This window comes from Gambusia affinis, linkage group LG22, assembly GCF_019740435.1.
Source record: "Gambusia affinis linkage group LG22, SWU_Gaff_1.0, whole genome shotgun sequence".
Taxonomy (NCBI): Eukaryota; Metazoa; Chordata; class Actinopteri; order Cyprinodontiformes; family Poeciliidae; genus Gambusia; species Gambusia affinis.
The window spans coordinates 19,532,817-19,546,094 of record NC_057889.1 but is presented as its reverse complement, the minus strand read 5'-3'; the positions used below and the strand labels follow the sequence as shown (position 1 = coordinate 19,546,094).

The 13,278-nt window shown below is 39.6% G+C and overlaps 1 protein-coding gene across 1 annotated transcript; it reads right to left on the bottom strand.

Moving 5' to 3' along the window:
* Positions 1 to 4,733: 4,733 nt before the first annotated feature.
* On the bottom strand, positions 4,734 to 7,619 carry lft1 (lefty1). The gene is made up of 4 exons (XM_044106747.1): positions 7,313 to 7,619; positions 6,329 to 6,575; positions 5,978 to 6,220; positions 4,734 to 5,058 (listed from the first exon to the last, which is right to left on the bottom strand). The coding sequence occupies exons 1-4, from the start codon at positions 7,581 to 7,583 to the stop codon at positions 4,734 to 4,736; spliced, it is 1,086 nt and encodes a 361-aa protein (XP_043962682.1). The 5' UTR covers positions 7,584 to 7,619.
* Positions 7,620 to 13,278: the final 5,659 nt, after the last annotated feature.

The following is a 13,278-nucleotide window of genomic DNA, read 5'->3' as shown; positions in this document are numbered from 1 at the left end:
TCCCGGCTTATGGCTTTCATTTATGTCAAAGGTGAGTAAATGACCTTTGAAGAAACAAGAGATGCCGCCGCATCGTTGGCGTCGCATGTCTCCGTTCTCTCGTTGTAAATAAATTTTAGAAAGTATTTCAGCTAAGCTGTTTTCAGGACAAAGCAAAGCCATTTTATACTCCATTATGCCTTTTTCTTTTTAAATTATATTTGTTTTGTGCGTGTGTGCACCGAATCTGACGACGGCTTGTTGGGGCCATTATAGAGAGGAGAGAAAAATACATTTCTACCAAAATCTCAAATTGTTCAGATCTAAAAAAAAATTATACTTGATAAATCTTAAGATTTTTCTTGGGGGAAAAAAACAAGGAAATTTCTGATTGAGAATTTGCTGGAAACTCAGAAATAAGGAAATTGATCAGAGAAATATTCTAGAAAAAAATCTAAATTTGGTAGGAAAATTTGATTGAAAAGTCACATTTTCTAGAAAAAAAAAAACTAGAGTGAAAATTTACTTGAAACTCTGAAATGTTGGTTAATTTCAGACGTTTTGTAGGAAAGAACTTGGAAATGTTTGCTCCAAAAGCTGAAATTTTTACTTTCAGCTCAAATATTTGTTTTGGGTTTTTTTCCTAGCAAATTTTTGACTTTTCAAGCTCTGAAATTTCCGTGTTTGTTCTTGAAAAGTTCTTTCTTTTTTTTCCCCCCCCATAGATTTACCATTATTTATTTATCTTTTTCTATCTACAACGGCCCTAACCCTCCGTCGTAGACTCCACCTCATTCTCAGGATCTTTTCTCGGTTCTGTCAGCTGCTCCGTTACTGCAGTAGTCCTCTGAGACACGGCGAGCACTGACGCACAAATAATCGCAAGTTCACACATTTTTCCTTTTTCTTCTCTTGTCTTTTGATTCCAGTTCAGATTCACCAGCAAATCTAAAGGGCTCAACAGCGCCACCAACAGTTCGTGAGCGTGTAAACCCGTTCATGTTGGTGACTCTGTGGCCTGGCAATAAGGGCAGCTCCCCCTCTCCATAGCTAACCAACTCATACTGTCTTCACACCCAACATCTCTTCTTTCTTCATCCCCTCCCAGCTTGGACATGCTGTCAAGTTAGCCTGGACTAATCCAGCGGTTTCCAGCTGTTTGTTTTCTCTGATTGTTTCAGTCATGCATGAATGTTAACACTGTAATAAATAATTAAAGCTCATCCCTCCAACTTGAGTGTAAATGGCTGGGGAGTTTGCACAGGTTACATACATAGGAGCAGAATGCAAAATTTGAATTAACTGTTTTGACGTTGAACAAAACTGACTTTTTTTTGTTTTTTGTATTATTGCTGATGTTTCACTACTAAACCGACACTTTGAGACATTTTGAAATGTGTTACTTTACATTTAATGGTTGTATTATGAGTTATAAACTTAAAATTGTCTCTTTTTTTTCTTTTTTCTCTTTTGTCTTGTTATGAAAAAAGACGGGAATAAACTGATTTGGTTCAATATGATCCCTGATGAGAGCTTTTAATGCTCGATTGCTGTTGTGAAAACTTCCCACCACTCCGATACGATTTTCCAATAAATCCTAACAAGTTCAATCCCAATTTGTTTGGAACTGCAGACACCAATCCCAATGTTCATACAAAAGAGATTGGGTTTTTATCAGTTAACATTTTTGTCTTGATTATTGAATTTTTTTAAAAAAATTCTTTTTTTTCCATCAATGCTGTTGGTTTTCATAATTCATTGTGATTTCAGCCCAAGGCACAGCTTGTATTTATTTGGACTTTGAATTCAAGGCAACTCTATGACAAAATGTTAGTCAGGCTGCGATTTCTTTGCTGGTTTGTTTGTTTCTAGATTATAAGAAGAAAGTTGTAATATTTAGAGAATGAACTAGACCTTTTATGAGTACTCTCAACACAAAAAAATATCAAAACATTTTAATGAGGACCATCATGATTGAAATAAAAACCACTTTTTGAAAATACTTTTGTGCCATTTGTAATTTATATATATAGAAAATGTTCTTAAAATCTGATTTTATTTCTAAGCTATATTAACCAATTGGCCTCTTTTCACTATATTTAGATCTGATTGGGGCTTGGCAGGTATAAAGAAATTGACTGAAATTTTGTTTTGGCAACAAACAAAAAAAAAAATTTATTTTATTCTTTTTTTTAAAAAGGTGAAAGGTGTGGTGTGTATTTGTTACTGTGACACCTCAAATTAAAAATCTGAGCCACAAATTGCCTTTAAAAGTGATCTAATTCTCCAGCTCAGTATAAAGGTACTTAGAGAACAAACAGCAACACGACCACCAAGGAACACAGCAGACTTGGTAAAATGCAAGAATTTCTGAGTTGTACATCTCACAAATCTCTGTTCAATCTGACATCTGAAAATGAAGAGTATGAAACAACTGTGTAGGCACATTTTACTCGTGATGACAAAAGTCTCCAGTGGTCTGTGCTGCGCTCAGGAGCAGCGCAGCAAATGTCACGGTCGGATAATGGGGAAAAAAAGTAGTTGTTCTGTCAGACTGTCAGTTCCTGAAACCACACACACAAAAAAGGTTAAAACCTCATGGCTAAAATATTGCTCCTAGAGTTTTGCCGTGAATATGAGTGACATCATACAATACTGTGAAGGAAAACGAACTAAATCCACCATCCCTATGATGAAGCATAGTACTGGCAGCATCAGGCTCATTTGAATTGGAAGAAAACCTGTAAGAGGACGAAGCAGAGGCTCAATGACCAGCAGGGGAAAAACGCCGAATAAAGCATAATTATATATTGAGATGGCCTAGACAAAATTCACAACAACAAAAAAATCATGTAATTCAGGATCTTTGTAAAGAATTAAAAGTTGATGCTCACAGACACCTCCATAAATCCAATATGACTGAACCTAAGTTATATTGCATAGAAAAATTAAGTAAATTAGCTAGAAAGCACTAAACTAGACAGACCTCACAAATTACTTACCCAAAGAAAATTTAGCTAATTTAGCTAGAATGAGTAATTTAGCGAAATCTCATTTTATTGACCCAAAGAATTAGCTAAATTAACTAACAGAATTGGCAAAATCTCAGTAATTCTTGCTGCAAGGCAACAGTACCAACTGCGCCACGGTGCAGCCCTTGAATTATCTAGTCCTCACAAATTACTTACCCAAAGAAAAAAAGATCTAATTTAGCTAGAATGAGTAAATTTGCAAAATCTCACATTTTATTGACCCAAAGATTTAGCTAAATTGACCAAATTAGTTAGAATTAGCTAAGGCTCAGTTTTGACCCAAAGAAGAATTAGCTAAATCAAATAGCTTGAATTAGCTGAATTAGCTAAAACTCAGAAATTACTGACTCAAAGAAGAATTAGCTAAATTTATTAAATTATCTTGAATCGGCTAAATCTCACAAACTAGTGACCCAGGCTGTGGTTGCAAAGCAAAAGAATGCCGCAAAAGTAAGACAGGAGTCCGCTGATAGTCTTTGCTGTGTTGACCCTCATCAGCAGCAGATTAGTGAATGACAAGACCCCCCGCTGTGAGAGCAAACACTACAGCAGGGGTTGGCTGTGATGAGCCAGGTTCAGCCCGGTCTAAGGTCGATGAAAGTCGCATAAAGAGCCCAGCGTCATGCCAACTGACTTTCAGCTTCACTGTATGCGCCGGCCAAAACCCTTCCTTCCTTCCTTCCTTCTCACTGCAAATAAAGCATTACAAGCCGAGACGACATGACAACATGGGTCATTACAGAGGTCATTTGGTTCCTGAAGGTGAAATACACAGGCAGCTGCAACCATGCATTCGAATTCAATCATGAATGTGAATTGAGGCAGACAGATAAACCAGGACAGGAGGAGAATTGTGAGGAACAAATATTTTATTTTACAAACATAAATTTGTTCATATTATATATATACATATATATATATACATATATATATAAATTTAGCTATTTTTAACAAAAGGGATTCATCACACTGAATCTGAATGATTGCACTAGTGTGAACACAACTCAGACAAATTCATATTTCAAAGGAACAATTCTTACAAAATCTATAGAAGTGCTTGTGGAGGGAGATGGAGTTTGCTGGCAGAGGTGAGTCATAACGTACATGTACACAGTTACATTTACTTGAGAAACATTTTGTGAAAAAAATGTTTTAATTCTTACTTGAGTCATTTTATTTTGAAGTATCGCTACTCTTACTTGGGTGGAAGTTCTGGATGGTCGACCCACTGAATGAAGAACAAGTTTGTTTTAACCAAAACATTGCCAAACTCAGACACACATCTGCGGTTTTTGTTAAGAATGTATATTGAAAGAAAGATTTTTTTTTTAAATCTGATTTTGTTATTTTGTAATGATGTTATTTCTATGAATAATTTTCATTTTGGTCCTTAATATACCAAAATTTCCACAAAGCTTTACATTCTGGTCCTTCTGATGATGTAATGTTTAAATATGCGATTATGTAAGTAAAAAGTATACTTTTTACTTTTACTTGAATAAAAATATATTGAAGTGATGTTACTCTTCCTTGAGTATAATTTTTGGCTGCCCCACCCACCTCTGTTTGTTGGGGAATCAAGTTCTCCCTCCGAACGCCCATTTAAATAGAAAGTACTTGACAAGTTGGTTAAAAAAATTAAATAAAACAACACCTAGCAAAAAAAAACCACACTATAATTTCCCTGTAATTTTTCCCAAAAGTCCGTAACTACTACTGCCTTCATACGACAGCGACGTTGTCCAGCATGCACGCACACCTTTCCACAATCATGTTGGGGAACTCGGCCACCTCTATTTCAGTGTAGTCCCCCTTTTTCACCAGGTACATGATGGGCAGCGGGGAGCTTTCTGACACCGCGCACCGCCGCTCTCCGTAGCCGTAGTTGCGTTTGGGCTGTTTGCATCCTCCGGTGCACCTGAAGGCCTGGTAACCCGCCGGCTCGATGATCCAGTACTGTGTCCAGGTGAGCGCGCGGAAGTTGATGAAGTGCTGTTCTCTGCAGCAGGTGTCCTTATTCTGGTTTGCGTCACAGTCGCCGCCGGAACTGGAGGAGAAACAAGGAGGAAAGTTAGCTAACTGAGGCCTACAGATTTCAGACGGGGGGGAGAGCGGGGGGGGGGGGGGGGGGGTATGCTAAAGGCCTTATTTTATTATTTTTTTATCTACTACTCTGCTACGAACGCAGATTCTAATTCTTAATTGAAGCTGTGATTAATGTAGTCAAAGAACACCAATGTAGTCAAAAAATGGTAGAAACGATGCTAACAGTCCAATAAAAAGCTAAAAAGGCAGTCAAACAACATTAAAAAGAACGCTAAAGTAGTAGAACACTACAATGAACTCTAACATGGTTCAAGAACGCTAAAAAGAATGTCAAAGTAGTCAAAGAACACTAAAATGAATGCGAACGGAGACAAAACAATGCGAATATAATGAAAGAACGCTGTAAAGAAAGCTAGCATAATGAAAGAACACTCAAAGAACGCCAAAGTGGTCACAGAATACCAAAAATAATGTTAAAATAAAAAAACATCGTTGCAAGCTTTCCTGCATGGTACATTTGCTTCTGTTTGACAGTACAACTTAAATATGACTTGATAATAATTTAAGTCGTTGATATTTAAATAACCTTAAGTATCTGATGCTGATTATTTTAGGTAGAGTGTGCGACATTGCAATTCTAAAGGACTGAAGGCCGTGAATTACATTGCTGTAATGGTTTGGACACATTACACCAATTATTTCTTTTCTTCTTCTTCTTCTTGCATATTTAGGTCAAAACTAAAAAAGGTAGTATTCCAAGTATTGACAATCTGATATCATTATTATTCCTGAATTAAGCGTTCAGTCTCTCTCCAAACCAGAGCCAAATGCTAACAGGTAGGAAATAAAAAAGTGTCACCTGGCCTCATTTTCACACTGACGCGAGCAGACCGTGTGTATCAAAAAGCTCTCGCGCTCACCCGTACTCTTCCAGGTTGAGTGTGTAGAGGACGAGCTCGGGCTTCCCCAGGGCGTTGTCAGTCTGCTCCTGGGTGGTAAAGCGCACACTCTTGGCCATCTCCGCGGCGTAGCTGCCGGGTCTCTCGCCCTCGATCCACACCTCGAGGTGCATGGGCGTCTTCTGCTGCTGCGTCTTGGACCAATAGTGCACGGCCTGGGTGACATCAAAGCTCTTCCAGCCGGTCTCGTGAATTGGAATCAACCTGTGAAACACGATAAGGACGATAAGTAAAAGAAAGAAAAAAAAAGATGCTTTCGGAAGGAAAGCCTAAACTTTTCTTTGTTAGTGCCGCTTAGGCGCGTCTCCCTACCGCGAATCCACAAGGGAGGTCCTGTTGGAGCCGCTGGGCAGCACCTCCACCCAGTAGATGCTGACCCGGGCATTGTTGACGGGCCGGTGGTTCTTCTTCTCGACGGTGTACCGTTTGTGGTGCGAGGCCCGCTGGTAGAGCTTCAGCTCCGCCATGGTCACCTCGCTGTTATCCGGGATCCTCGCCTCCATGTCGAACATCATGCGATGCCGGGTGGTGTCGGAGTACACGTACTCCCCGGAGATATCTGGAACAGCGATGGTTGGACATGTTATTTTTAGTTGGCATTTTCTGTGTTAGGGCCATGATAAGGAATAATAATTTAAATATATATATATATATATATATATATATATATATATATATATATATATATATATATATATATATATATATATATATATATATATATATATATAGATATATATATATATATATATATATATATAACGTAAGTAAGTTATAAAATGGCAAAAAATAAAGTTAACATTATGAGAATAAAAGAGAAAAAAGTCATACTTTTAAGAGAATAAAGGCAGTATTATGAAAATAAAGTCAAAATAATAATAATAATAATAAATATTATAAGTAATATAAATAAATAATAATATTACGACAATAACGCCGTTTGAGGATAAAGTCGTAAGAATATGATAATAAAGTCATAATATTTTGAGGATGAAGGAATTCTACTAATACTGCGACCCTATTCTCGTATTATTTCGACTATTCTCGTATGACTTTATTCTGGTAATATTATGACTTAACTCTTGTACGACTTTATTCTTGTTTTTGTTTTTTTCTTGTTTCTATTTTTATAGTTCCGTCCCTGTTGCCAAAAATGAGTAATTCGCGCGCAATTACGCACAGGAATCACAGTTAATGCATTTAACTAAATAACTAATATGTCATTTAACTTTATGTTAGAGTTCATTAGTCAATTTAGTCAATATGTCATATATATCCACTCTCGTCGTGCGTTACCTGCATTGCCGGGAACCCCCCTCAGGATCCCCACCAGGCTGGGCAGAGATCTACGTCTCCTGCGGCTGTGGTGCGTCTTCAGCATGGAGAGGTACTTGTTCTTGATGTGCGCCGGAACGACCAGATTCTCCAGGTCCCTCTTTTGGATTTTGGGAACTTCATCCAGGCCGAGCTTTTGCAGCAGCGCGTCCTTCATATCCTCGTGCGTAAACGCGCCGCTGGGAACCAGGAACGCGGCGCACAAGACGCAAAAAGCGCGGAGGAAATCCATGATGAGACTTTTTAGACAGCGCGACACGAAAGCACAAGTCACTGAACAGAAGCACGGCGTGTCCGTGACACTTCACCGGCCCCCCCTTTATATCGCCGCGGCCCTCCCAGTCGGTTCGCACTTTGTCGATGGGGGCGGGGCCCCCACCTTATCAGAACAAAGGTGCGACAATACAGCCCCATCTTAAACAGGATATCTAAGTGGCCGTACTTCAAACAGAGACCATTAGCTAGACTTCAGTGCCATCCACAATGTGGAGGCGTGTATTCACGAGAGCTGCACTAAAAATATGTTTAACCTCCATATATGACATTTATCCTGGAAACAAAAGAGCTACTTAAAAGATTTCATGCATTTTGTGGGACTGTCATAAAAACATAGCTTCTGGGATCGCTGTGTTGTCTTTTCACGAGTCTCTGGAAACAAAAATGCCCGTTTGGAGATTTTTTTTTTTTTTTTTTTTTTTTTTAAATGGCAGAGGCGCTCCCAGGCAGAATTAATTTGGGGTCCTTGCACCTCATTTTAACCACCACAGCTCTTACAACTAGAATATTTTTACTCAGAAAAAAAAGTTTTTACCTCCCCTACTATACATAGATATATAATTATCTGAGTATTTAACTAGTCTGTGGGCAATTTGTTGTACCGGATTTTATTTAGGGGTACCACATTAAAAGATAACAAAACACAAATGCACAGTATGCTAATGAGTAGCTACATGCTAATTCATAGACGTTTGGTTTTCTTTTAAATCATGTGAGATTATATTAGGTCTGCAGAACTGTTGAAATACTTACAAACCTTTGTGAAATATATGGACAGATAGAAACAATTGGTTATTTACAACTGTTATTATTATTATTATTATTATTATTATTACTATTATTATTATTATTATTGGTCAGTGACTTTTGCTCAGTTTGTAACAATTTAGTTTTTATGTAATTTGTCGGTTCTTTAGCAGGCATATGAACACCACAATATGTTTCTGATAATTAAGTGATGTATTCCATATATATATATATATATATATATATATATATATATATATATATATATATATATATATATATATATATATATATATATATATTTTAATTATCCAGATAGAGTGGTTGTTAAAATGTGGATGTTTTTGTGTATCGTTTCGGTATAAAGTGCCTGATGGGATTTATGAATATAAATATTGTCTCCTAAGAGCAAAATGAAGCATCTTTTTTAGAGTTTGCAACTTGAATTTCTACAAAGTGATCCCACTCGCCTTCAAGCTGTGTGTTCCCTGCACATGTTCCCCCCCCCACCCCCAGACAGACAGACAGACTCTTGACCCTGAAGTGCCCTCTCCTCGGCGGCCCATGCTCTCCACGCGTACATTCCACCGCACGACGTCAGCCCGGGTCGGTCTGGCAGGAGCCCGTCGCTCAGCGGGGCCTTCGCTGTTGTCTGGGTTGCCGGTTTTGCCCAGGCTTCGTGGTGGGGCGTTAGACGGCTGATGGACATGCAACAGAGACAAAAAGTCGTCTCTGAAAGGAGAAAACAAAAGAGAGCAGAAGGATTAGATGTTTATTCCACACTCTGAACCAGTCCAGCAGATTAAAATTATTAGCCAAACAGACTGTTAATCCCCCCCCCCCTTCCTTTCCTTAGGTCCTAGCCTGGCCATGGATGTGGATTGGGGCAGGCTCTTCACAGGCGGGTGATTATCTGATTCCATTGCAAGGATTTGCCTTGCCTTTTTTGTCACACAAACATTAGAAGCGGTGAGCTCTCGCTGGCTAACCCCCAGAAAGGGGGCCTCCCGTGGGCCCCACTGGTTGTGTATTGGGCCCACGTTTGCTCAGAGATGTCAGACAGACTGAAGGGGGCAACAGGAAGAGCAAATGACAGATGACTGCCAGACCTGCGCTCATCAGCCAGCAGCTTTCCGACAAGACAAATTATTAATTAGCGGCAGGGGAAGCGACGGGACCCTCCGCCGCCACCGCCGCCGGTTTGGAGTGCGATGAGAAAAGCACACGAGGCAATTCCAAACAAAGGAGGTGGACAGATCAGAACGGCACTAGTCTGCGCATTACATTTGCTTCTTTTGCACGAAGAAGCCCTGTGACCTGTTTAACTTTTTGCAACAAAACATATTTAATTTGCTGCAATACATTGGAACTGTCCACATACTGAGGGGCAGACATTGAGTATATGTTCCTCCGCTGCTGTATGCTCAGAAAAGAATCATCAAGATGGATTTATTTTAGCTTGATTTGATCACTTTAATTAAGTTTTGTTCCCCAAAACAAGCCAGCATCGGCCTATGAGATCGTGCTGTTATTGTTCCTGAAATGATTGAGTCGTCCAGCAGAAGTTACACACATCTAATAAGATCAGTAGTGTGGAGATCAACATGTGATCTATCCAAAGAGAGTCACCGACTCGCAGCTTTCAGCACCAATAGCGACAATCTCTTAGGTTGTGTCACGAACTATCAATCCAGAATCATCTTTCATGACAATATACATCAAAAATCAACAAACACCTGGTTAAAAAGGATTCAGTGTCATAGTTGGGTGCAGAGTCAGGTGTTGTGGATTCAGAGGATCCCTTCCATGGCAACCACAGTGATGTTTGTCTGCAACAACTGCCTCACGTTTATGGTTGTAACATTGTTGCTAAACTGTCTAAACCATTGCTCCAATACATAAAAGTTCTTAACTTTCCTTAAATCTTATGACCCTACTTACGTTTTTTTTTTTAAAGTTTATTATGCAACCCATGTGAACACAGCACTCTTACAATTTCATTAAACACTCCAATCAGAATGTTAAGTTATGATTTGTAACCAAAAAAGCTGTTAATGCTGTTAGAGCATACTGACACAAAAACCCCCAACAAACTAGCAGACTTACACAAACCAAGATTACATGTGGGGTTCTCCCAGTCTCCATCCTCGGGCCCCTTTCATTTAGCATCTTTCCTTAAGTCCAGTTTTAGTTTTACGTCTCTTATCGTAGACCCAAAACTCAATGAGGCTTAAAACCCACGAGTGTGTAAGAAACCTAGATTCAGAGCTCACTTTTAAAGTCCTCATAACACCTTTAACAGAATTAGCAAACTGTTGAATTGTAAAAAAAAAAAAAAAAGAAAGAAAAAAAAAGCCATGAATGGATTTATGTCTTTTGGATACAGTATGGGAAAAATATCAGGCAGCTGCAGCTCATCCTAAATATGTTGACCAGCACCAGAAAAATGTAGCAGACATGGAAATTCAGAACAGTCAGGTCGTCCAGTCCAGCCGAAAAAGTCTCTCCGCAGCCTAAAATACACACAGGCCTATTCAAAGCCCCCGGCGCTCACATTACAGCCTCTAATTCGGGAAATTAGGATGCCTTTTGTGTGATATTTCTCAGTCTTTCCTCTTTCCACCATCGCCAATCAAAGATAGGTTGGCGAGTTCAAAGATCCCATCTGATGTTCCGAGGTGGCATTTCTTTTCAATCAAAGGAGCCCAACCCCCTCCTCCAAAAGAAACCCCAAACTCCCGCAATCAACAACGCGGGTGTTAATTAACATCCAGGCATTTGCATTGAAAAGCGGTCCAATTTATAGCTCATTCCCTTCCATTTGCGAATCATTGGCCGCAGGAGCCACTGTTTGCAGAGACGCGCTGTGCTTGGGGCGCTTGCGTTTGCGCTTTCTCTTGCGGCATCTTTTTTTTTTTTTTTTTTTTTTTTTTTGCGTCTCCCAGGGAAACAAGCTAGGAAGAGGAGAGGAGGGGGCCAGGGAGGTGTACCTGCATGCTCCAAAAAAAGTCAATATTGAACTTGTGTTGGTGGCCTCCTCGCAAACTCCCCATTATTCGCATTGTCGCCGACTTCCTGACTTGCTTGCCGCTCGCCTTATCTCGACGTCAAATATTTGAGGAAACGACCCGCTCACTTTGCACCTTAATAGTTATTTTTTTGTCCATGTCCCCGCAGCTGCAGAGCACCGTCTGGGGTCGGACTCATCGAGCTGGCCTGCCAATAATCATCGATCGGAGTCAAAGCCGCCAGACCCTGGACACAATGGCCCCATGCGCCTACTGCTATTGGACGGTCTAATTGCGTTTCACACGCATAATGAGGGCCAGAGACGCCGGGCCATGGACTTAATCTCTCTGTAGACTTAACCCAATAGGATCAGACGTGATTAATAAGGAAAACTTAACCTTTTTAAATCAGCGTCTAATTAATAGTCAGCATTCTGGATACTTCCGCCCGTACAGAAAACACGGGTTCTTTCACTAGATTACAACTAGACACGGACATTTTATACCAGTTTTCCGGCTTTCTCCATTGGATTTAGATCTGGACTTTGACTGGACTATTTTAACACACAAATATACGTCGACCTAACCTTTCCACTGTAGCTCTGACTGTATGTGTAGTGTGTAGTCTCCAGCCATCAATTCAAGCCCAAAAATTCTATATTCAGAATAATTTACTGATCCCAAAGGGAAATGAAATGTTGTAATTCTTCACAGAGTTATTGTAGACGGTGATGGCTGTTGGCAGGAAAGCTCTCCTGTAGCTGTCTGTATTATGTTGAATATGAAGAAGCCTCTGAAAGAAGATACTCTGTTTTCCCAAGACAGTCTCGTGAAGAGAGTTAATTTTCTTCTTTGCATCGTCATCTCCAGAGGTTCCACAGTCAGCCCCAGAACAGAACTAGAACAGAACCAGCCTTCTTTATCAAGCTGATGAGCCTTTTTAGGTCAACATTTAGAGACAGCATTCTTAATAATAGAGACATATAGAATTTCCCTTTCCATGTGGAAGAAAAGCAACCCCAGACCATACTTTTGCCTTTCTTCCTATGTTTTTTTTGTCCTTCCCATGCATTTGTGGGTTTTCTGACTTCCTCCCAGATTCCAAAACTCTTAGATAATCTGGTCTTTTCAATTTACTTTAAGTATTAGTGTGTGTGTGTGTGTGTGTGTGTGTGTGTGTGTGTGTGTGTGTGTGTGTGTGTGTGTGTGTGTGTGTGTGTGTGTGTGCGTGCGTGCGTGCGTGCGTGCGTGTGTGTGTGTGTGTATGAATGAATGGATGAAGAAAGTATTTCAGTGTCAGCCGACCAGATTGGATAGACTGTTTCACCTGAGCTGTGGATTTCTGCAGCTCAACTGGAGTTGCTTTCTCTGATTAATCTCCTTGCCCTGCCTGCCAGTTTATGGGCTGGGAAATTTTAGCCTAGCGACAGTAGCACATCCTAACCTTGGCCCGAAGTGATGAAAAACTGAGAAGTGTTTAAAGGTAGCACAAAAGGTCAGTTTTAAAAAGGTTCTCAGTTTTTTTTAATGATACATTTACATAGTATTTCTACTACAGGATGGCACTAAACATTATAGAGGGTCTTGTTTGTTATTTGGTACTTTTCAAATCCAGCTGATAATAAGACAAGGATGGGTCGCAATCAGTCAGAACTTGATAGAGAAGCTAATATCTTCTCTATAGGATGAGTTGCATCAATTCTGAAAAAATAATGATATACTTATTTCATTTGCTAATGAAGGTCTCCCAAATGTTTTGGAGTTATATTTCAGTATATTATTGACATATATAAGAAAAACTTAAAGGTGTTAAAGCCACAAAAACAACATTTAAGCCGCTGATTTAAAAAAAATAAAATAAAAATCACAACATAAACTGACCGGGGTTGCAGTGAG